We start from the raw sequence: 25659 nt of genomic DNA on the forward strand, positions 1-25659 counted from the left end.
CCCAAACTCACTTATTCTCCTCTCAGATACTCAGAGCACCATTCCACATCTATTGTATGATTTCCATGACAAGGATTCCCTTCAGAGGGGTGCACACTATGGTGATACAGCAGAGAGATAAAGGGACTTTGCCTTCCATGCCTTCAAAACCAGTCCATATTACTGCTGCACAAGGCCTTGAATGCCCAGGCATAAAATCGTAACTTCTGACTGAATAGAAGCATTACCATAAATCTTGTAAGCTCAGCTTGTGAGGTTTATGGACTGAATCAAACCCAGAGGATTAAATTGCTGATTTGATTATTAACCTGGGATTCAATGCTGCTATATATTATGTTAGTCAAATAAACTGTTTACTGTTTAAATGAGTTTTCACATTCTTTTTCACACCTGGGAGTCCAGTGAAACATTAAGAAACAGCTTTTGCCTGTAGAGGAAAAAATGGACGAAGGGAAACAAGAAAGCCATTTGCTGGGATTTTACTAATAATCATTTCAGGTACATAAATATAGTAACTTGCCAAGCCTTTGGCCACCAGAGGAGTGTTTGTGCAATAGCTCAGCTTTATTCTAACTTTTGCAGAATAGCTCATAGGAGACTTGAGGAGAAGGATGGTTTGGTATTTAAAGCATTGACCTTAGACTCAGGCGACTTCTACTCAGAGCTTGCTGTTGCCTGCACAGATCAATGTATTTCTCTCTCTACTTCTGCTCCTCATATCAGCAGTTTATAAGCTGTTCAGGGGACAAAATCCGGATGCTTGTTTACTGTTCAAGATGATGGAGCATGAGTTATGTGGGACTCATGTGCTACTGAGACTCCCCAGGAATGTGAAAAACAAAAAAAGAAAAAAAAGAAAGGAGTACAAGCGGCTGCTGGAAAGTGCACAACAGGAGTGATTTTCTTGCTCTTTGAGTTGTATGCCTGTGTGTTCTCTGCATGCGGTGGGAGTAGATTGGGAGCTTTGCAAGGTCACATGCTGGTCATCAGTGCTCAAAGATGCCTGTCAGGTCAGAGGACATTGCTACTGCCTCATAAACCAAGTCCAGAATTTCTGAGCAACATGCCTTATTTGAAGAAAGAAGATAACAATTCGGGACTGAAATTCCTCCAGGATTTTGACATCCTGCTTCATGCTGGTGTAGTAGAGACTCACAGCCAGGATCAGCACAGCACAAAATGAGAGCCACAGGAGCACAGGCAATCCAGATGATGACCTGTCATCTACTGAACAGTGATGAGGAGAAAAAAGAAAGCAGCATTATTTTAGTGTCATCTTAAATACTTCCCAAATTTGACCCCCTGCTGATGCCTTTGTCCTACTTTTCTGGGAACAGCAGGGTACACAGCACTCTGCTTGTGAGTGCTTCTGTAGGCATCAGTTAAATGATAGCGAGTCACACCTTCCAGTGGAGGGTGGTGAGTATAAAAGATCTCATCTAATGGAGCATTTAAAGAGTTTTATTATATACAATAAGAACAGGATTACCATAGCTAATGCATGATCTCAAATTTCCCTCCAGCAATTTTTTTCTTTTACCTTTAAGCTAAATCTTAGGTTAAACGCTAGGAGAATATTAATCTACCTTTTCGAATTATTTAATACTCAGAAGCATACCATAAAGAGAGAAAATTTAGTTTTCTGTCCCTTTCTGTGGTGACTCAGCTTATTTTGGGCTACTGCTAATTACAGTAGTAACTGAGATGTGGCTCTGTTAACTGAGAGGCATATTTAGAAAACTCTGTCAGGTTTAACCTCTCTCTAAGTGATAAGCGTTCTAGTTACACTGGAATATCCTCAGCACTTGCTCTGAAGCAAGGAACTGTAAATATAACAAAAGTTACCCTTAACATACAGTTCAAGGATATTTGAAGTGCCATAGATCAGGCACAGGACATGTGGAAATCAATAGGCTACGTTTAGCCCGCAGATATCTGTGCAACTCCTCAGAGGTGGTGCCACAGCCCTTGCATTGAGGGTCCGGTTTGATTTAGATCTTGCTGCTCTGTTTGACTGTGTGGCCATTGCATAATCAGTATTATTTTACAAAAACATTGAGTATTAAACATGTACTATAAAACCAAATTCATGCCTGAATAAAAACCCCAAATGTGCAGCTATTTTCTTACCATATGAACATATCAATAAGGAGATAAAAATGCATTGCGTATTATTATGGGTAAAGGGCCAACATTAGCTGTAACATATTTAAATTAGCTTCTACTATGAGCCCTGGAATACACAGCAGTCAATTAAACTGTCACGCAGTTGTACAGAGAGGAAGGTAAAAGTCATAAAACCAACCAAGAAACACATAATAATGTATCAAAAAGTGCATGGGGAAAAGGTAAAATGTTAATAGGCAGGCATTTTATAGCTACCCAGAAACCAAATCAATGTCCCATAATAGATCTGAGTGAATTATTTGAGGCAAATCATTTATCCATTTGAATTTAGCCCTTCTTTCTGTTTGCAAATTATCCACGAGCAGACTTCAATTTTTATAAATTTGTTTATTTGGCATTATTCTACAGATGGTTTATATGAAGGTATTTAGCCAGGGAATTAACACTTTCTCCTTTTGCAGAAATTTGTAACTTGGAACCTGCTATTTCCTTTGTGTGATCTCCCACACCACATGATACAGTTCTTGACTAGGTGACCCCCTGCCTTTCAAAGCACAGGGCCTGCCTCTGAAGGATACCTGGTAATAATGAATGTTTCCTGTTTTAGCTCTTCACATCAACACTTTTTAATGAATTGCTTATAACCTTTTTCCAATCTCATGAAAGTTACTTTCCATGTTAAAGTTCTGGGTGATGTCAAATACAAAATTGGCTTTTCCTTACACCTTCTCAGTACAGGAGTATGTTCAGCCCAGGAACAGAAAAAAAATAACATGTAAGAACAGTGCCACCCTCAAAATAGTGATGAGCTATTGCTACAAGCATGTGCTTACATGTAAGTTTGCTCTTTTCTAGATGAGAGACAGAAAACTAATGCTTAAATTAGCTACTTAAATTGTTTGTTGGAGCGGCACACTCAGCCATGTGCCCTTTCTAAGAAAACAGTGACTTATCTGAGAAAAGCACTGGACCAAGACAAATGATATTTTAGTTCAGTTCATGCCCTGGACACACATTTCTGCTGTCACCTAAGGGGTATTTGGTCTTTCTATTTGCACCTGGCTCTATCCTGACTACAGTACTGACTTCATAGACCAAAATCTGCCTTAACTGATGCTGCTGATGACATGATAATACAACCCCTCTTCCTGGGCAATAGCAACTACTAGGACATGTGGGGACCTTTGCTTCATTTTGGCCCGCCAACACCATTGCTCTGTGTGTGTGTGTGTGTATACATATATGTATAGACATGCCCTTTTCCTCCTTACTACATTGCATACAGCATTGGCTGGATGTTCACTGGGGCCTCTAGAAATATTTACCATCATAACAGCATCTAGATACACATATTGAGGGTCTGTGAGGCTTGTTGGCCTCGAACATCCTTCAAACAAAAAGGAAAATAAAAAAGATTATTTTTATTGTTTCTACCCTGCTGCCAGAATATAAATGAATTGTCTCTTCCTCACATATGAAACTCAGCAGGGGGGACCATTGTTTTGCTTGGGGTGTTTTCCCTGCATATCTCAGCAAAAAACCTGTACTTATTCTATTGCCATAAAATATATTAATTATATTTAAATTAAAAATAGCTTCAGGGATTTCATTTTTGTTTCCACTATTTGTCTTACTAGTTGTCTTGTTTAAAATACTGCACCAGACTTCATCAACACCTTGTGTTTCAATTGCTGAGATGAAATAACAACAGCCACTAACAGTATGAAATACTCTGTATACGGAGGATATATTTGCACAGAGCACACCAGCAGCTGCAAAGCAAACTTAGGTTAGTGCCATGGATGGCTCACAGCTGCAATATGAAACTTTGACTTACCCACTACGTAGTCACAGCAGGAAATGGCTAGAAAAAAAGAATGAAAATGTTCTTACATGACTGGAAAGGTCTGTTTATAGCAGATGAATAAGAAAGCCAGCACCAAGTGGTGTCTCTGAAATTGCCTGTCGCCTTATAGATACTGTGTCACCTCTTACATCACTGCTGTCTTTATGGATTTTATGCCAGATGAGGATCTACCCACTCCATGCAAACATGCATATAATAGATATACTTCAAGGAAGTGAGAAAAAGTTACTGTATGGGGGATTTTGGAGACAGAGATTACTGCTATTGCAGGGAGGCCAGGAGTCAGCTCTCATAAAAGCAACCTCTCGATTCCAAATAATTTCTAGAACTGAAAGGAGATAGATGAGCAGGTTGAGAGAAGAATGAAAGTTTGGAAAGCAAAGTCCACTGTCAGATCCATCTTTCATCCAACTACATCCTGGAGTTGCCTCTGCTTGGCAACTGGGGCCCAGACACAATCCAGGATGAAAAGTCCAGAGAGTGGAAATATTTCAGTGATGCCAGCAACCTTCATCTTACCGGCCTCTATATTAATGAAATTGTGTGGGCAAACAGTAGATCATCTGGATCACTGTCTGTTTGCAACACAGCATACTAATTCTTGGTTAGGACATTTCTCATGTCTTCATGGAAAAGAGTAAGAGTCCTTGCAGCTCCCTTGAGCTCGTGCATGGCTGTACTGAGTACAGAGTCAATGGGAAATGAACTACGTTCCCCTAGGCTGGACTGACTGTGGGATTGCCAGTGTTAATCTGGGGGCATGGACTGGCAGGGAGCTGAAGGAGGTGTTATATCTTATAAAACTCCCACTCTCAAGCAGTCAGATGAACTTTGAAGAATTTAGGGCTGACTCATTGAGTCTTTCCAGGAGTTCTGTTTTGATGGGGAAGCCCAGGTGGTGTCAACAAGCTTATCAAGAGACAGCTTTTCACTCCTGCAATAGGAGGCACCAGAAACAACATATTGCAAAATACAAACACATCAGCAAATGACAAGCCTTGCTTTCAAAAGCTGAGCAGCAGTTCAAACAGGTGGCTAGCATAGAAATTTTACCATTCTGTCACCTGTGTTTTTACAGACTGTTTTATCCAACCAGCGCAATTTTACTTCCCTATCAATAAATACAATTTTTCTTAATTGTGTTATTTTGTGAAAGTCTGAATGAAACTACAGTTCTTATTTGATTATGAACTTGATTATTAAATTGTGCAGATACATCAAGCAGATCCTTGTGCTAGACCTCTGTTTAAGGTCACTGGATGCTGACTGACCCGCAGACTGTTACTTTGGCTCATGAATGAAAGGCCAGAGGATGTGTTAGCTGCATCATTCCCTGGATGCCCTCCTTGGCAGGAATGGTTACATCCTGGCTGCCTTTAAGCCCAGTGGACCAGCTAGGCTGAGACTTTTACTGTTGTATCCCATGGCATATGCACCACTCAGAACCATGAAACTGTAGGCTGTCTCCTTGCCATTACACCCTAGCTACTGAGAATGACATAAGCACGTTAAATTTCGTCTATCATCTGAAATGTTTTTCTATGAATGGAAGCATTGCCCTGGGGTAGACCTGGGGCTCAGCTATAGTCTACAGTGATCCCTGTGGGGGCTGACTCAGGAGTTCACCACTGGAACAACACTTAGGCTGCTCTAACTTGTCCCAGGAGGTTTTCTTCTCTTGGGGCAGGCAGGCAAATGGACCAGATGCAATTCTGCCGAGCGGAGCGCAAAAAGTGGTTTTCCTCTGCTATGTGCTGAGCTCAAAACCACAAATGACATTATCAGAGGTGGAAACCGATGTGGACAGACAGGGTGGATGTTAAAAAGCTAGAGAGGTCATGCTGAAAGGCTTAATATCTTGAGCCTACCATATTCAATGACGACTTCTGGCTCACGAAATCGAACCCTTCTCTCTGCTTTCTGCTTTTCCCCCGTAGCTTGTTCCACAGGTGGCCTTTTCCTCAGAATTGAAGGAGGATATCTACTGTTATCTGTCTAAAGAGTTGATCAGAATAGACAACACATGGCCATTGAAACTGGTGTAATACATCTGGGTAAAACATTGAGCTATGTTTTCACCATGTACCTCAAAGGATATGGTATGAAACACAGCTCTTATGATATTTGTAGTTAGACCATTATAGTATTTACCGCAAGGCAATATGGATATTCCTTCTTTATCATAAGTCTTCAGCATTCTAAAGCTATCTTCTCAGGAAAAAATGTTGGTTAAAGTAATGGACAGCAAAATGTTCAGAAAATATTCCTCTGAAGTGGAATAAATAGTTATTCGTGGTGGCTGCTCCACAACCCTGGTCTAGACGAACATAAAAGTGGTATGCAATATATGATCCACATAATTGGGTGCAGCTTGAAATGTTTTTCTGAGCTAAGTAACTCCATTCTAAATGTAATGTTGTCATTTCAACAACTGAGACTATGCACCTGTCTTGGGTTTGGACACTATCCTGATGGGTGTGAGAAGGTAATTTGTTTGCACTTTGATATCACAATTATGTTGCTGCTCTGGTTTTCGCTTGGAAGCCACATTCAGTCTTTGATAATGGAACCAGATTGCTGTAGATTCTGTCAAATGACAAGAAACAGAGCTGCAATAATAAATCCCTCATCTATGTAGGAATGCTCCCACAGTCAACCCCCCAAAGTGAATCCCAAGCATCTTGATTCAGAGATCTGCACTGCCCTCTGAAAGCGGAGAGCAGATGTCAAATTTTATACTTTTCAAAGACCTAATTGAGTGGCAGATATTCCCCACATTTTATTTTTACTTTTAAGGTCAAAATAACCTTCTCTACCCCTCCCTTTCCCTCCCTTCCTCTGCTAAGTAATGTTTATTATTTCTTAGATAGCTTGTTTGCTCCTGCTGGTCACTATCCATGCTCCCTTTCCCCCCCACCCCATGTCACTTCCATACTCAGTGTCTGGATATTCCTTCATCTATGTTTTACTTCCTGTTTTAATCTTTCTTCTCCTCAATGCCAGCAATTTATGTCCATTTTTGAACTCAAACACTCTTGCCTTACAACTTTTCTCCTTGAGTGCTCCCCCCTCAATACTCCTTGGGGTACAGAGGCAGGATTAAGTCCCATGAACTACAACCCTGGGGGTGTCAGATCGCCAAGTATAAATTTCCCTAGTTATTGCACTCTGGATAATCTCAGCATCAGACAGACAGCAGTAACTACCATGGACTGAAGGAGGCTTCCGCTTTGATACCATCTCCTGAGGCATTTATAAACCAGATTGTGGTGTAATTTGTCACTGATAAGGATGTTTTCTCTGAGCTTGGGGTTGTACAAGCAACTGTACCACCTCTGTCTCGTGGCTGGGGACAGTATGTTTTTTATTCAACAGCTCGGAAGCTGGGAGAGCCACCCAGGGAACGGGAAGCCTGGATTCCACTTCTTTCTAATTCCAAGAGAATATGAACTGACATCTCCTATACACACGACCTCATCATCAGAGCTATGGTGTACACGGGGGAGTAGGGAATTTCAGTTTCAGCCCCTGAGCCATCTTCTTTGACCTTGAATAGTTAAATATTCATTGATCTAAAGAAAGAATGAGCAAATGATTTTGCAGAATGATATTTGGGTGCTCCCTTGGAGGTGAGAGAAGTCTGGTCCTACTCTTGCTCCAACGAATACTTAACATGAAATACTTAAATATGCATTGGAGCAGTCACTGGGAACCGGCCTCGTAATCTACCAGGTGAGTAAACTAGTGACTCTGGAATAGCCACACACATGCACACACGCTTTCAGGTACAAAGAATATTGAATTTCTCTGTGTAAAAAAGAACAGGTTTAGGGGGACATAACAGAAGGAAACTGAAACTTCTGTCTGAAGAGATTTATAACTCCAAGTGCAGCTTTCATCCATATGAACTCTTACAAACACCTAACAGTCATCATACATCGCAAAAGCATTGAACAACCAGCTAGTTGGTAGTACCTGGCCAAAGAAGACCTTAAAAAGGAAGTGGTATTTACAGCGTTTACTAGGCTTTAAACAGCCTGTGGAAATCAAAGCTATACAGTGTCAGAAAAAAATGATGCATTTCCCCTTCAGACAGAAACCTGGTGTTAACAGACTGTGATGAGAACTGGAAACCAACAAAAAAGCTAGTCACGAAATCATAAGCCCTTAATAAAAACCCATTTGTGAGAAGCTCTGGGCATTGGATGCAAGGATTCTGTCACCCATGAAGAGATACTTACCGGTAGCTCTTCTGCACTAGGATCAGAGGCTGTGGCTGGACATATTTGGGACATGTACTCTGGATGCCAACATGAAGCCTCCCACACCAAGTTTCAGTTGGAAAGCCACTTGCTCAAGGAAATGAGAAAGACCAGGGGAGAGTGTCTGGAGATCCCTCTGCAGTGAGGACTGAGCAGGCAGTGCCCCTGAGCAGATGGGAGCAGCAGCAACTGACAGAGGAGTGGAAAGAAGAGTTTCCGCCCATACATGCCAGTGTTGGCTTGGGAAGGATGACGTTACTTGAAATGTACTCGGTAGCCAAAAATAGCACATAGTGATAATACTGATTGTGCAGCTGGAAAGCAGGGCTTTCCTGGAAACTAGAAAGTGGCTGAACGGAGCAAATCACAGATAAATACATACATGTTTACATTTACAAACATGAAATCAAGGCTGTTTTTTATTATCATGATTGCCGCATATCCATGATCATGTTGGTCTTTCCAGAAACCATCTCTAAGTTTGAAAATATTTTGAGTGGCATTGCTTTTAATCCTTTTGTTCAAAATATGTAGGTAAAGCCGTCAGGAATTGATATAGATGTAGTGGGATCACATATATCTCCCTCCAGTACAGTTATGGCCTCACTTTATATGGTTTACAAATTAGATTCATTATTATAGTAATAAAGTAGGGTTTTAACATTAGACATTCCTACAGATATTATAATAAGATTATTGATAGAAAGAGTGGTGAATTATTGTTCAAGAGGATTTAACAGCCCCTTGTCAAATGCTGAAGGCTGGTCATCATTAGATATAGCATTTTCAGTCAGAAATACCTGCCATGACTGCTGAAATATGGTGGTTTACTGTTTCTACAAGCACAAGATTGAGCTTTTTTCATTGTTCTTTTCCTGTAGCTATTTATTTGTTGTGAGTTGTCTAAAGTACTCCAGTTTTGTGTAGTTTTCTGGGCGGCTGGGTGGATTATCCCATGGAGTGCTCAGACTGGCCCATGTTTTGCACCTACCCAGTGGACCAAGGGCTGCAAGATGCTTACATTGGCACTAGGAACCAGAAAACACAGCAGGTCTGGGGACTTCACTATTTTAATCTACCTTTCAAGGATTTGGGAAGTAAGTGAGTAGATGGAAAGGGTTGGGATCCTCCTCCTGAGAAAACTGGGCCAGTACGACCGGGGAAGCATCCATGGCTGAGCCTTGCTGCATTCTCACAGCTTAGGTTCTGCGTGGATCTACAGTGTTTGCAAGGGCTGCTGTGCTCAAGCCCTTCCTTTTCCAGCAGTGAACACAGCGGCAATGTGCCGGACACATGTTGATGTCCTGGGGATCTTCACTGAATGTATCATATCAAAAAGCCACCTGGAGAGAGTCACCTTACCTTCTCTTTCCTGTACATTGGAGTGATGGAGGACTCTTCCTCATGCTGCAATCGGCTCACAGCTGCAGGGCTTGTGACACGCTGTCAAAATCCCCTCTTTGGTATGTCCTGCAAGTGTTTCACAGCAGTTATTTTGGAGTATCTGAGCTTAGCTTTTGGTGGGAAAATGTAATTCTTAAAAATTTTGCTTGGGAGCTCGGCGAAGAGGAGCGTGGCAAAGAGATGTGGGGCACGTTAGCATAATGGGCAGTTTGAGCGGCAGTTTGAGTGGGCAGGGTGAGCAGGAAGGGCACACAGAGGGGCTGGAGGCCAGCCAGAAGGGATCGTGGACCATGGTGGCCACCTGGCAGAAGATTAAAGCTGCTCTGGGTGCTGCAGCAAGCAGGATGGAAGTTACCACTCAGACAGAGCCGCAGTGGGTGCATGCAGCTACCCAGACCCTGGGCTGCAGGCAGTGCCCCCCTCCCACCTCCCACACCAACTCAAGCCTCTTGTACTAGCTCCAGTACCAGAGGTTGTGGAGAGGAGGGAGCTGGCCTCTTCTCCCTAGTGACAAGGGACAGGACAAGAGGGAATGACCTCAAACTTCGCCAGGGGAGGATCAGACTGGACATCAGGAAAAAAACTTTCATGGAAAGGGTCATTGGGCACTGGCAGAGGCTGCCCAGGGAGGTGGTTGAGTCACCTTTCCTGGAGGTGTTTAAATGACAGGTGGATGAGGTACTGAGGGACATGGTATAGTGATTGATAGGAGTAGTTGGATTCGATGATCCAGTGAGTCCTTTCCAACCTAGTGATTCTATGATTCTATCATAGATCCTAGACAGAAAAGTGACAAACCCCTCCAAACCATGCACTCTAGCTTCTTCTCCGATTCCTCCTTCCTCCTCTCATGATAATCACTTGCTACTAATTAATATATGGAATTTACTTCCCTAATTTGGCCAGCAAAACTGATGGAGGTAGGAAAAAGGAAGTAGAACTCTTGTCTTCATCTAGCTTTGACTTTCTCTGTGGGAATTGTCTCATTTTCTTTTACTGATATCATTCCAGCAAGGCACATAAGAAAGTCTCGTGCAGCCTTTTATTCTTGCAGAGCATGACAGTGAGCTTGTAAGTTTTTAGACAAGAATTAAAAAATGTTGTTCCTGTCTTTTTCACTGAATCTGTGTGTATTGAAATAGAAGTCTCACATTTTTCTAAGCAATTGATAATGAATTTGTTTTACCAAAATTCTGGGTATTTTCTTAAAAAAAATACTGCAGAAAAGTCAAGGGTGTTTATTGTATTATAGAAAGGGACATATGGAGACAACTTCTATCATTCTTTATGCCAGAAAACATTTATTTTGTTTCTAGAAATCCTCTTTAAATGTAAACAAATTTTCTGTTCATTTGATTGAAAAATAATTAGTCAGCTTATAAATATTTTCATGAAAGATTGCTGTCCAAATGCTAGGAATGATCATTTCATAGAGCCATTCTCCCTTTTATCCCACAATGTGCTAATTATATTTATGGTAATGGTTGTAAATGCTTGAATAATTAGTAGTTACCTGAGCACTCAAATTCCAGTGGATAAAGATGTCAGGATTTCAAATCTCATAACAGGGGCAGATACATTCCTACTAAGTGCTTTTGATTGCAGTTTAACAACCTAAAATAGAGTACACATTAGGAATAAAACACAGTTTAATGCACGAGGTGAAAGATTCTAGGCAAATAGCTTCACTAGTCTCTGAAATCACCGGTAATAAATAATATTTACAGCAGTGGGATAATTTCTGCTTTGGAAGCTGGGAGAATTTTCCTTAATATTGCCCTTTTTTAAAATTAATTTTTTATCTAAGCTTTGATCTCAATTCATGCAACACATGTCAGAAACAAAGCTGGCCAAAGAACTCATAAATTAATTATTTAGCTGATGAGTGTCACCTCTATTTCTTTCAGTTAATTGTTCACAAAGAGATAGTGACTTTTGTGAAAGTATTCATTATTTAGATTTATTCAGTGGATAATTGCTAGGAGCAATTCTTTATAGAAGGCTTGGAAGAGTTTTGCTGTGAACATTGAATAGTAAAAATCTATCCAGGACTTAAATGCAAGACAAACTAAAAATATCTGTAACTACTGATGGAGTCCTTAAGCACTAACTATACGCTGCCATCTTAATGAGCAATGCTACATTTTCAGGAAGAACTCCACTACTTCCCATTGCACATAAGAGGGAAAGCAAAGACATTTCACCTATTTGTGTAGCGCCGACTTTGAATGGTACACATTATATATGTGAATATGTTTTTACAAGAAAAGGGTTGCTTAAGTGTTTGCTCAGCAGAAAAACAAAACAAGCCTGAGCAAAGCATGATTGACTTCCCAGTGAATAAATATGAACAGTCCACACAAAGGAATTAACTGCACAGCCAGTATTTTCCTGCAATACCCCAATGGACAATGTCTAGGAAATAAACATAACATGATAAAACAATTTTATGCTCAGAAGATAGCTGTGTAACCATATGAACTCTTTTTCCATTTCCTTCTGCAGGAATAAATATTTTAGACAAGCGAAGTACTTTGTAAATGATGCCTTTGTGGGGATTCGTCTGGCCTGGTTCAATTATTTTGAAACCTAGCAATTTTCTCATATCATTGAATCTGGTTTTATTGCAAATAGGGTCATAGAAATAGTCACTCATTGCAATAATGGACTTAGTTTATCTTAGCTATTAACACTTCCAGTAGGTTTGCACACACGTATATATTCAATATTTATGGATATGCACAGTGCATATATATTAATAATGAAGTAACTTTATCTCCAACAATCTGAAAACAAAATCACATAATACCATACAGTGTGGGGTGCAGTGGTAACTAGAAGCAGTGTATCAGGATAACAGAACAGAAAAGGAATAAATAAATTAGAAGGGAGTCTTCCATATCTTCTTCAACTTCCAGAGTGTCAATTGAGCCTTTGTTCAATATTCCACCTTTTGTGGTTCTGTGTGCTCTTGATTAATAATTTAGAGATACACCTTTTAGCAGCAAGGTAAGTTTTGTGTTTGCCAAGAGTGATTTTCCACCAGTCGGGGAATACATTGGGGAATACAAAGGTAAATTGCCCCACAGAGCATAATTAGCTGTGTGCCTTCTTCCTTTTTCTGCCTCTGGAGAAACAGATTTATGGCTGAAAGTTGGGGGCAGCCATGAGGTTCTGTACAGCACCTTCTCTGCTCCTTAGACCTTCCAAGGAGGAAACTACGCTATAAATCCCAACCACAAGGCAAAAATCAGCCCTTTGGACAATGTGTTTCAAAAAGTATTCCACAACCAGAAGGGTCGTGGTGTCTCTCTTATCTGATGGTCATTCCAAAATGGGGAATTTTGTGGAGCTGGGGAAAAAAAAGATCAACAACAGAGCATAATGGAGGCAAAGCAATGAATGGGTGGATGATCTGATAACACTTGGTCTATGTCAGAAGAGATGGTGAGCAAAAAATGACCACAGTTGTTGTTTAGCTTCTGGAGCTGGAGTGCAGAGTGTTTGACATTCAGTTACCTACCTGCCTGAGAAGAATCAACATCAGTGGCAAAAATAACAAGGCATGAAAACAATAACAGCGGTCACGAGGAGCTTGGAAGGAGAAAAACATGCTGTGGAAATTTTTGGGAAGGACTTGCAGGACCGTTGTTGAAATTTTGAGTGCGGTATAATTATGAGCCTGTAACACTAAACTTGGTCTTAGCTTGAAACGAAAGCTCAGTCCATGCATGTTCATGCGCCATGAATGGCACTTGTATCAGAGCTGAATGGAAGTTTGTATGAGGAACATGGTCCGTGGGGTACATAGCAGAATGTTTGGAGGGGCTGGAACGAAGCCCAGGGTGCACTCGCAGACACCTGCCCACTGGACGGAAGGTGAGGTGCCGGTAAGGGGATGGGGAACACAATAAGCCAAGAGCAGAAAGATCCAATAGACTTATTTAAACATGATTTAAAGAAAGAAAACCGAAAGCTAGAAATTAATGATCTTAAAGTGCTTTAGGTGTGGACTTGGGATCATGAGCCTTCTTTTGATGCTTGCTCATCATTCAAGCAAGAAACTTGGGATAGGATCGGAGTTCGATTATGGGATCAAGTGACTCAATCAGACCAGAAAACTAGTAAGTTTCTTGGTCTCTGGCAGACTGTTTTTGAAGTATGAAAGGTGCATGTCAGCACCAGAGAGTGCAGCGAGGATTTGAACCAAGTGTAGGACTGTCAGCAGCTACACTAACTCCCCACCCCTCTAGTCTGCCTATGCTTGTCCCTGCGCTCCCAGATGGGGTGAGGACAACACCTTCAATCCAGGTCCGACAAACTCCGAGGAGCCTGATCCGTTTTCACCCTGTCCCTCAGACAGACAGGCACAAGTCAGGACGGAGGCACAGTGGTACAAGCTTTTCCTGTAATCTCTGCATGGGATGCTGGTCCTCACAGGGAAGCAGTTAGTTATGAAGTGATAAAGGAGATACACAGAATCACCAGGTTGGAAAAGACCTCCAGGATCATTGAGTCCAACCATTCCCATCAATCGTTAAACTGTGTCCCCGAGAACCTCATCCACCTGTCTTTTAAACACCTCCAGGGATGGTGACTCAACTGTCTCCCTGGGCAGCCTGTTCCAGTGCAAAATGATCCTTTCCGTGAAAATTTTTTTTTCTGAAGTCCAGTCTGAACCTCCCCTGGTGGAGCTTGAGGCCATTCCCTCTTGTCCTGTCCCCTGTCACCTGGGAGAGAAGCCCAGCTCCCTCCTCTCCACAACCTCCTTTCAGGTAGTTGTAGAGAGCAATGAGGTCTCCCCTCAGCCTCCCCTTCTCCAGGCTAAACAACCCCAGCTCTGTCAGCTGCTCCTCGTAAGACTTGTTCTCCAGCCCCTTCACCAGCTTTGTTGCTCTTCTCTAGACCTGCTCCAGAAAAGCTTCGAAAAGCTGTAAAAGAGAATGTACTAACTGCTCCGCCATCAAGCCACCCAGCTGAGGGGGGCCGCCCCCAACCCCCGCAGCCCTGGAGTATTGGCAGCGCTCACAGTATGGTCCTTTGGGATGGAAGGGCTGCAACAATCAGAAAGTTTTACTGCCTTTAAAGAGTGGAAACCCATCACACTGCAGTTCGGCTCATCCCTACGGCTGTTAAGGACTCCTTAGGAAGTGGACTTAGTGCACTGTTAATTGTACAATCATCTGTCACAAAGCAAGGATTGTTTGTTTTACCAGGATTGGTTGATGCCGATTTTATGGGAACTGTATAAGTAATGGCTCATATGCCTGTGCCTCCTTGCTTTATACTGAAGGGCACTAGATTTGCCCAGCTGATTTGTTTTCAAGCAATTGTACCCCATGTAGCAAATCGCATACGGGGAAACGGAGACTTTGGCTTGACTGACCAACCTGTGATTCTGTGGATGCAGAAACTGCAAACATCACGACTGATGCTAACCTGCAGAGTACGACACTCACAGAGTGACAGAGAACAATACTTTACCTGTATTATAGACAGCTATGTGCTTTTTTTTTAAAGGAATTGAATTGACATGAACCTTATTTTATAATGCAGGTATGTTCTCATACAAATTTGCCAGGATATTTGGTTGAAGGCAATCACTGAGCTGATGCTCTGGCAGCCCCTGTAATTATTCCAGATACATTACAACAAGCACATACGTCACGTGCTTTCTATCACCAAGGTAGTACAGCCCTTAGTAAAATTAACACATGAGCAAGCTTGACAAATTGTACAGATTTGCCCTGATTGTCAGTTAATCCTAAACTTTTGACGGTGTAAATCCTCATGGATTAGGTCCACTTGAGATATAGCAAATTGATGTAACTCACATCCCTATGTCTGGACGTCTTAATAGTGTACATGTGCCAATTGACACCTTTTCTACATGCATTATTGCTTCTGCGCATATGGGAGAATGATCAAAAGATGTAAAAAACCATTTCTTATACGCAATTGCTGTTTTGGGGGTGCCAAAGCCAGTGAAAAATGGACAATGGCCTGGGATATGTTTCTAACGTAACAAAATCTAATGTAACAAAATTTGATAGGAATGGTTGGACTCGATGATCTGGTGGCTCTCTTCCAACCTGGTTATTCTATGATTCTATGAAAATCAGTTTTTCAACAATGGGGAATCACACATGTCACGGGCATTCCTCACTCACTGACAGGGCAAGCCATAGTTGAATGAGCTCATGGTACATTAAAAAATATGTTGTTAAAACAAAAAAGGAGGAGCGTGGGATACGCCCCTCAAGAGAGACTATTAAAAGCTATGTATATTCTAAATCTTTTAAATCGTTTCCAAGACAATATTCCCCCAATAGAGTGACATTTTATCGTGAAATCAAATGATAACATGAGTAAAGCTCATGAGTAATGACACGTAACTTAGAAATGAGACAATAAGAAGGTCCATGGCCATTAATAATGTGGGGGTGAGGGTGATTGTGTCTCTACAGATCGTGGACTGCAGTGGATGCCAGCAAGATGTGTATGACCTGCATTGCAATAATTATGGGAATTTCGTGTTGGGCAACCACCATTCCATGGATCCCTGCACAATATAAAGAAAACATCTGTGTAACTCTAGCCAATGTGGCAGGGCAAGATTCATTGTGTTTGTCGGTATTAACACCAACCAGTCCATTTAGCACATGTTTGGTAGGTTTGCCGATAGATGAGATTCTTTATTAGGTGTGGTAAAATATTTTAGTTATGTAGGCAAAAATGTAATGCTTATATAAAGAGTTAATTCCTTACTTAGTGCGTGTAGAAATGTTCTTATATGATGTAATTACACCTTTGCAAATATATCAAGATCCAACATCTCCCTGCCACTACCAAGAGGATTGTATTTTATTTGTGGAGATAAGAGCCTGGGCAGGTATCCCTTCCTATATTTCAGGAGGCCCATGTACGACAGGCAAATTTACATTATTAACTCTGAATGTTTCTATGATTTTAAAACACACTTTGGCTCACTGTCAACAAACAAATGCCACATTGCCAGCTTTATCTAGTCTTTTGATGAATTTATCAGACCATTCAGAATTTGTACATAAAAGTATTAACTTTTGCAGGACTTTTGGCTGGATTTGGACCTTGGATTATAAAATTAGTCATGATAGGTTTAATGATTTTACTTGGGGTTTTTTTTTTTGTTTTTGTAGCATATTGATTTGTGTGCCTTGCTTAATCAAATTGGTGCAAAGCTTGATTGATAGAGTGTTGAGACAAATATTAGTAGTTCACAAAAACAAAAAAGGGGGAGATGTTGGAAGAGATGGTGAGCAAGAAATGACCACGAGCATTGTTGGGCCTCTGGCACAGGAGTGCAGAGTGTTTGAGAAAAATCAACATCAGTGGCAAAACCAAGAAGGCATGAAAAGAATAACAGTGGTCATGAGGAGCTTGGAAGGAGAAAAACACGCTGTAGAAATTGTTATGAAGGACTTGCAAAATCATTGTTGACATTTTCAGTAAGGTTTAAATACGAGCTTGTAACAGTAAACTTGGTCTTAGCTTGGAATGAAAGCTGAGTCTGTGCATATTAATACACCACAGGTCTATGTAGCCAGCTAGGCTGAAAACAATCAGTTTTCCTTTTTGTATACTCGTTAATTCCTGTGATGCCTGGTGGCCTGTGTACCTAGATGCTTTTGCCCCCAAGGAAGGGCAGTGTGCTCAATGCAAAGTCCAGCGTCAACAGTCCCTGTAGTGCTCCATGCAGAACCCAGAAGGTTATCGTCCTAGTGAGACTTTCTCTTCATCCTCTATATATGACTACCCTGCACTGGAATTTTTCAGGATTACACTGATCTATAAGCTCTTCTTTTCTTCAGCAAGGCAGAACTGGGGCTATCCATCCAGGAACTGCAGGCTTGGATTTTTTTCTATTTGCCAAAATTGGATTAGACATGATAATATCACATGCAGCCATCTGATCCAACACAACAGAATTAATTTCAGAAGGTGGAGCCCTGGCTTTATTTTTGGCTATAGCAGGTACTTCTGAGTGATAATCATCTTCCTGGAGCTCTGGCACCAATGTGAAATCTACAACATGCAGGGGGTTGTATTGGTTTTGAACTTTGTTTTACTCTAAGACAAAGACATAAACAGTGAGCAGAATGTGTAGTAGGGTTTTGCATTGTGGTGAGAACATTCCCTCTGCAATGCAGAGTGATTTCTGCTCTATTGGGACTAGCTAGAAACAATTTCACTCTGTTGAGGAACCTGGTCTCAATTCATCCCTGGCATGTATCCATTGACTAATAAAAGGTATGAATTTGTCTCCATTTCTTAAAATTACCTCTCTTATTCATGCATCTTTCTGAGCAGATGTTACAAATAACCACAGAGTACTTGTTATGATATATAGTAAATACAGAGAGAATTTCTGGGCTGCTGAATGAACTTTCTAAATAATTACAGAATGATTCCACATCCATTTCATAATTAGACTCTTGAGATTAGAGCCAAGCTATTATTTGTGATTAAACTTGCCCTTCTATTTTGGAAATGTCCCATAAGCCATTAGGTTTATTCCACCTGAGGTTTTCTAATTCATTCTGTTCATCCTGCCACTGGGATCTAAAATGTAAAGCATGTATTGATTGAATAAGAGTTACCAAGTAACCAAATGCTAATATCTGCTGTTGGCTGTTTCCACTTCAGCCAGTTCTGTTGATGTGCAGTGAAGGAGATGGATAGAGTTGGAGTGACTGAAGTCATTTTGAGTCCGCTTTTACAACATGCTCATTGTATTTTAGGAACAGAAAGTAGTGGAACTGGAACCTCTGCTCAAAGCATCAAGGCTGCTCTTGTTGGCATAGCTGCCACCAGCCATGAGATGAACAAGATGGACAAACCCACAGCCAGCAAGACTGGAGCTGGCGTAAAACAGAAAGGGGAATAAAAAACACATGAAAAGAAATACTCTCAGAAACAGCCAAACCAGAATTATCTTCAGGAATTACATTTTAGCAGTAATCACTTTTCACTCTCTGTTGTGTTGATGACAGCTTTCTGTAACAATTCCTTATTTCCCTGGGTGAGTTTTGGCCTGAGGAGAATTCAGCCTAGGCTGGCTGCAGGGTATAGCCCGAAAAGGAATTAGTGGTCTTGTCTAAATTCCAGATATCAAAAGGCCTCTGTTGATTTCTGTGAGCCACTGTCTGTCCTTAATGGATTTTAGAATCCTGATAGCCATTAATGCCAGACTGGTCCTGAGAAGGGCAGCAAGTGGGGCTGATGACAATGGGAGGAGAAGAAGCCAAGGGAATCATAAAGCACCTAGACACAGGCGTCGTTGTATGAGATGGTTTGAAGGCACTGATGTAAATGCTTTTGAACTCTGTTTGCAGTGTCACCTTGGAAAGGGATTAGGTTAGATTAATGACATAAAAGAAGAGCAGAAAAATGGAGAATAGAGCAGATTGCAGTGTGAGAAAAGCCCAAATGAGTAAAATATGCATGAATTGGAAAGAGTTAGGATGGTGATATTGGATGATGAACAATATAAAAAGCAAGTAGCAAATCCTGTTGTCATTGGCAGCCACTTTACATTGATATTAAGTCTATTCATGCCAATATTTGTTCTGGACTTAATTTCTTGTAATTTGTATGTAAGTCTCTCTCCTCCACCTCTCCAAGTCCTGAAGGCTGGTGCTCTCAGAGTAAAACATTTAACAAAAGTAGTTGGTGCCATTTCCAAAACTGACTAAGTGCTTCTGGAGCCCTGTATTCAATGGTGTCTCAGTTTAAGATGAAGTGAAGAAATGAAGCAAGGGAGAATTCAGGCAGCATATCAAAGAATGCTTGTGGACATCAGGATATATAGAATGTCTGAACAGGCTGAAAGCCAGTTACATTTTGCACAGGCAAGCTGAAGATCTAAGTTATGATTTTGTTCTAAAGGACAACATACTTTGCCATGCCTGCAGGAGTGTTGGAGAGTCCTGTTCATGTCAAGACAATTTATATCTTACAATGGAGTAGCTGAGAGCAGGATGGGCTTTTACTGGAGAGTTTGGGACTGGAGTCTAGCTCTGATCCCTGGCAGGTTTGAATCAGATCCCTAAAATGTTATGGTCATAGGAGGCAGCTTGTTACTAGCTGCCTTGTAACAGTTACACTATTCTCTCTTTTATTCCTTTTCTCTCTCCTTCATTCTTATTGGAAATTTGGTCTGGGACCAGGAATCCTCTTGGCTTAAATTAATATGTTGGGCAGAATCATCCATGCTTCAACAAATGTGCTTTTTCTGATGTGGAGAATTTTCATCAGCAGATTTTTCATCATCTCAAATGTATGGGTCTTTCAATCAGTCTTCTCAATGAAGTAATGGAAATTACATTGCCTTTTCTTTTAAAGCTAGACAGATGCAAAGGCAAGGAATAAACTTCACAGGACAGCTATGGAGATGTTGAATTAATAGCATCTGAAGGAAGGAGAAATGAAGCTGAGCCCTTGGTCTGTCATATGATTGTGGCTATATGACTGTTCCCTGATAAAGGAAAAGCCTCTGGGTGCAGAGGTGGTTCAGTGTCTTGCATTATCTCTTTCAAGCATTATACCCACTCTAGCAAGCATTTCCGGTGGAAGTATTGATACTGAAGTCCTTTCTTTTGTCTCTACCTAGTGTCAGCATTTCTCCCTGTGTATCAGAGAGCTGGAAAAAATTATATCCTTTTTGGGCCACACTGGTCCAAAAGGCTCTTTCCAGCTCTAAAGTAATAATGATGGAAAGGTGATGTTACCTCTCCTCCATCTCAGAAGAGGACCTCTTCTGCTTCTGTGACTCTGAGGCTGCAGAATTGAAATGCATTTTCCTGACATGCATGGTTTTGGCAAGCTTTGTCACTGCAAGGATAGTGTCAGAGCTGGGAAACAGTTTCAACTTCTTTGATGGGCGTATTTGACAGTCCAAATCAAAAGGTTATTAGAAGGGATGCCATAAGACTTCTTTACAGAAAAGTTGCATTGTGTTTTCCAATATATTTTCTGTACAAGTCTTTTCTTGTGCAACATTTCTAAAACAAAGTGAAATAACAACTGACTGTTCCCCACTCCACTATCAAGGACTTGGAACCCAGGCAGGATTTCACCTCTGCTACTCACATCTGTGAGACTGGTAGATCTCCACTAAATCAGTAAAACTCACCACTGCCAGGGTACTTTGGATCAAGCTACATTTCTGCTAACATTCCTGCAAAAATACTGTAGCAAATGGAAATTTGTGCATGAGTAATGGCATTTTCTCTTTGGTTAAATGAAATAATATGAAGTACAGAGACTGGGGCAAAGAGAAAATGTCTTTTTTCCTCTGCTTTACTGTGAGGGGCACAATCTGACTGTACAATTGGCACTCTGCTCTTGTGAACTATGGCTCTGCTGGCTTCTGCCAAAAAGGCCAAGTAATTTCATCTGTCACTTTCCCACTGCCTTGTCTGCTACCACTAGCTTATTATAATTGGTGAGTTGTCAGCATTTTGGCACTCCTGATGCCGTGACACACAGTATAATCTTCTGAATAATATACTCTGCTTGCAGTACATGAGTGAAAAAGGTATCTGTCTGCTTCACTTTCTCTTTAAATTAATTTTCCTCACATAAACTCCTGGTTTCCATTTCTAAGCTCAGTGGCCAGACTGGTCCTTCCTGCCCCTTAGCTTGGGTTGCTTTGGGCTGTGCTAGATGACTTTATCTGGCATTAGTCGTGGTGACAGAAAATACTGCAGAACTGGCTGCAGCCCACTATCAGAGAACGATGGGTGAACCAGGTGCTGGGTGCCTCTTTTGTCTCAGATAGGAGGATACATAGAGAAAGACATGTGAAGCCTGTAAGTTTTCCTTGGACAGGAAACACATACCTTGGCTAAAGCACATACAAAAAGGACATATGAGACAAGAAGAGGAAAGGATTCCCTCAAGCTGGCCCATAGAAGGTTGGTTTCTGAAACTACCACTCTGTCATGTCTCTCAGGAGAATGTAGTGTAAACCAGCATCAGTGCTGGAGACAGAGGCCAAGTAAGTGCCAGACTATTCAGGGTTAGTGGATTTGCATAGCCATGATACTCTATCTCTTCTATGCTCCCCTCTGATATTTTGGAAAGGCAGTTGGCTATTTTTATCTTCAGCTCCTTTGTGTTTACTAAATAGAGATCAAACATCTGCAAGGCAGTAGAATGGCAACACTTCCTTGTTTTTCTGGGGATGTGCAACATAAATAAACAATAGAGAGGAGGAAAAAGAAAGGGATTTTGGAGAATTTGGAGAAGGAGGAAATGGTGGTTGACACCTTTGCTTTTCAGTCAGAGTTGGGTTTTGGGGCAGAGTGTAATGGCAGAAGTGGTTTGGCCCTGGAGAGAAGAAGCTAGCACACCAGTGTATCAAGCAGTTCTCGGTCTTTCGAGCCATCTGCTTACACGGGAGTCTTCTTTACAAAACCAAAGCTGAAGATGTCTTGGGGATGAATTCCCCCAAATCTTGTCTCTTTCCAACAGTCCAGGCAGCAGTAGCTTTGGCCCTAGGCATGTGCAACCAAACCCCTCTTATCTGAAATCTTTGCTTTATTTGCTCCTCAAAAAATAAAGTAGCTGCTCCAGGATGCATATATAAAACTTTGTATATTCAGAAATGTGTGTAACATTGAGAAACATTCCTTTCTGAATAATAATCCATTCACTCTACGTGCTTTATATGAGCAGAGTGGACCTGGATTTGACAAAAGCACTAGGATGGGAACACAGAGCTTTCCTGATCCACATAAATGTTAAGCAGGTTAGACCTCCTATACAGATGTAAAGTGGGTTGTTTGGGATCTGAAATGTTGTCTGCCTTGTTTTCAAAGTTAATGGCAAAAAAGGATCTAGAGGAACAGGTTGTCATAATGCAGTTATGCTGATTCAATTCTAAAAAGTCTGCTAATAGATTTTATTGCAGCTAGTAATAATGGTTACTATTGATCATGAATAATATGCTCATTTTCATAAGTCTTGTTTAAGGCTGGGGTTGTAAAATAGCTACAGATACTGGTAAAGAGATTATTCATGCCCTGAAGTCTGTATAACCTGAAGGAGCAATGCCAGTTTACACCAGACAGAAGAGCTGGCCCAGAGTTTTCAGAGAGGCTGAATATACAATGCAAAGGAAAAGAAGACAAGAAGCCACAGCATTTTGACAGAAGCAGGTTAAGTGGTTTTATGATAAAGACTCATTCCACACTAGCCTGTACAGGCAAGAACACAAAATCTTTTTTAAACATACCTGTAGGTCATGATGAAAAATGTAGGCAGCTTCTCATACTGACATCTCTAGCTTGGGAGGCCTGCTCAGAAAAATCCTTCATCAGAGTAGCAGCTGTCTCCTTCCCTGGAGCAAATTCCTTTAAAGCTGTCAAAGATGCTGTAATCAGACGAGGTCATCAAAACCGGTCCTCCTGAGGACTGGAAATAGGATCCAGAGATGAGCATTCAGCTACATGGGCAAGGTCTAAAACACTAAAGTTTCCATTGAAATTAAATGAAGGGACTGTAATTGCTGTGAAAGAAAAGCAAAGCAATCACTGGAAGAGCCTGAAAGCTTTCAAACTACCTCCTGAAATGATGCTGGCTGTAAAGCAGGGATCTATGTACCGCATAACAGAATCTGATAGCAGAGCAAAGCTTTTACCGGGAAACAACTTAGATAACTACTGGACGATTTTCCTGCGTGGCCTCTGGAGCTAAGGAAAATTTTAATCGAAATTTCACCACACAGTTGAGTAGTTTTATTACTAGGTTAAATAAAAAAAAGGTTAATAAAGTAATAAAAATGGATCCTTTTTTTTCTTGATTTCAAAATATGAAGCTGCGGTCAATGTTTGATAATTTGTAAAAAGAGTAGAATAAAGAACAACAGCCATGGAGACCAATAAGAAGGGATTGCTGTGCATTTGCACCCTATCTTGCACTTGTGCTTGCATCAGCAGTTTTTTTGTGTCCATAAATTGTTTGTTAGTAAGGAATAGAAAATGGACCAAGTTCCTTTTTCATGCTATGTTTACTGCTGCTACTGGAGTTATATCAGGGATAAATTTTACTAAACCCAGTCTTGAATAAAATTAAAGGATAATCAGCGTATTTGATTTTAGCTGTATTTACGGTATATTGTTTACAGTGCCTCTGATATAGCATGATTGATCCTTGCTTGACAAATAGTATTAGAACAAATAGATCAAAACACATTCATAACGCTTCACCAATCCTCTGGAGTTACATCAGATAGTGGTTCCCAGCTCCTTCCTATTGCTCAAATTAAAAATAACCAAAAATCATCCCAATGCGTGGTGTGAATGTTTATATAACTACAGAAAAAAATGGTGTATAAAAACCCTCCCTCCCAAACAGGTACAGATAGGGAAAATCACAAACTGATCTGACACTCAATGTGCTCATGGTCTAGCTGACCCTTTGATACTGCTGGTCTTACAGCTGCCCAGGAGGAGCAGGCAGTGCCCTGACTGCTGTGGTAGGTAAGGGGAGCAGAGAATGTGCTAGGATGCTCAAACTGAAAATAGCAGCTGATATTAAAGGGTGGGGGTTGGAATCTCCAGGGGAAAAAAAAAAAGAAAGAAAATGAAAGTAATATGCCCCACTGAGCTTCTGAATTAGTTGGAGGAGAAGTTGCTGAAGCATAGGAGCAGTGGAGGTATGGCGTGGGGGCACAGGGGTCTCTAGATTAGTTAGGGAGACCCTGGAGCAGTAAGGCAAGCGGAAAGCTGGCACAGGCAAGGAATGGGCAGCAGTCCCAGAATCATTAGTGATAGCGAGGAATTCATTTCCCTTTACTTACTGCTGTGTTCGTCAGAGCCTCTGAGAGTGTTTCACCCAACTGCCTCTGTGCTGGTTTTCCCATCTGTCAGAAGGGAAACTGAGGCACCAGGCTGCAAAATGATTCGCCCAAAGGCACTCAGCAAGGCAGCAGCATCTCACCTCCTACAAAATCCCCTGCTATCCAGGACAGGTGACTGCTCCAAGATGATTCAGCCAAAGGCTTCTGCAGGTTGTGAAGCTCACAACTACCGAGGGAGAGCATGACGAGAATATTCAGAGCATAAAAACTCTGGTAAATGCTGCTATAAATCCTATAACACCGAGGAGCAGCCCTGCAAAAGTTTAGCAGCAAGGCAAAGCAGAGTGTGGAGGAGGTAGCAGAGAGGAATATCGCAATATACATAAACCCATGTACTTGCCTGACCCCTCCTGAGAAAGCAATACCCACCAAAAGCACTGCACTTGAATGAGCCGCAGGGCTTCCCCAGCTGTTTATCCTGGTGAAGGATATTTAAAAGCCCAGTCAACTGTTTGAAGCTCTGCTGAAAAACCACAGTGCCAAAAGCACAGGAGATGGAGCCAGTGCAATAAACACAAGGCTGCCTGGATTTTTTTTTCTGTGTCTAATTATATATATGCACAGAATTCCTGAGGCTCAATTATAACCTTTAAGTCTCTTTTCCTTCCTCAAAAGTATTTTTCTCTGAGTTAAGCAACCAAGAACAAAACAACAAGTATCTTTACTCCACAGGTCCTGTGCCACATTATTCCCGTATCAAATCTGGCAGCTTCCAGCCTTCCCAACACTATAATTAGAGCATCTTGCAGCCATCAAAATAGCACTGACCCTCACCAGAGTGCTGACCTGCCTGCTATACAACTCTCATCTGTCACGAACGACAGCTCCTCTCCCACACGAAGCAAGCATATAGAGGGGATGAGGGTTTTGCATTTCGGCTGCATGTGCCTGGCCTGCAGCCTGGGTCCACATATCACCCCAGCTCCCGCACACTCTGCGCTGTGTTGTGAGTCTCTGGCTGTGCTCCAGTTTGCTGCTGGAATGGGGAAGCTGGGTAAGATGGGAAGGTGGAGGAAGGAGGTACTTTAATCTGACATCCCTTCACCCAGGCTCCTTCTCGAATTAGTGCATGAAACTCGTCTCGTCTGTCAAAA

General features: G+C 41.4%; 2 protein-coding genes and 1 long non-coding RNA gene across 4 annotated transcripts in view; 1 reads left to right on the forward strand and 2 right to left on the reverse strand.

The window, feature by feature from the left end:
- Positions 1-25659, forward strand: part of TMEM179 (transmembrane protein 179) — a 188695-nt gene that overhangs the window by 20451 nt on the left and 142585 nt on the right. The gene's annotated exons all lie outside the window — the stretch shown is intronic.
- Positions 659-8469, reverse strand: C5H14orf180 (chromosome 5 C14orf180 homolog). 2 transcript variants are annotated; one of them, XM_069858949.1, is made up of 4 exons: positions 8236-8469; positions 5863-5989; positions 3965-3991; positions 659-1224 (listed from the first exon to the last, which is right to left on the reverse strand). In XM_069858949.1, exons 1-4 carry the CDS (start codon positions 8287-8289, stop codon positions 1025-1027), a joined length of 408 nt encoding a protein of 135 aa, XP_069715050.1. In that variant the 5' UTR covers positions 8290-8469; the 3' UTR covers positions 659-1024. The 2 variants fall into 2 exon arrangements, with proteins under 2 accessions (XP_069715050.1, XP_069715049.1); XM_069858948.1 differs by having other exon boundaries at positions 659-1227; positions 8236-8468.
- Positions 9619-24660, reverse strand: LOC138720745 (uncharacterized). Its single transcript, XR_011337464.1, has 3 exons — positions 24506-24660; positions 22940-23118; positions 9619-9726 (listed from the first exon to the last, which is right to left on the reverse strand). It is a non-coding gene; the product is annotated as an uncharacterized lncRNA (long non-coding RNA).

The sequence above is a fragment of the Phaenicophaeus curvirostris genome, chromosome 5, assembly GCF_032191515.1.
Source record: "Phaenicophaeus curvirostris isolate KB17595 chromosome 5, BPBGC_Pcur_1.0, whole genome shotgun sequence".
Lineage (NCBI taxonomy): Eukaryota > Metazoa > Chordata > Aves > Cuculiformes > Cuculidae > Phaenicophaeus > Phaenicophaeus curvirostris.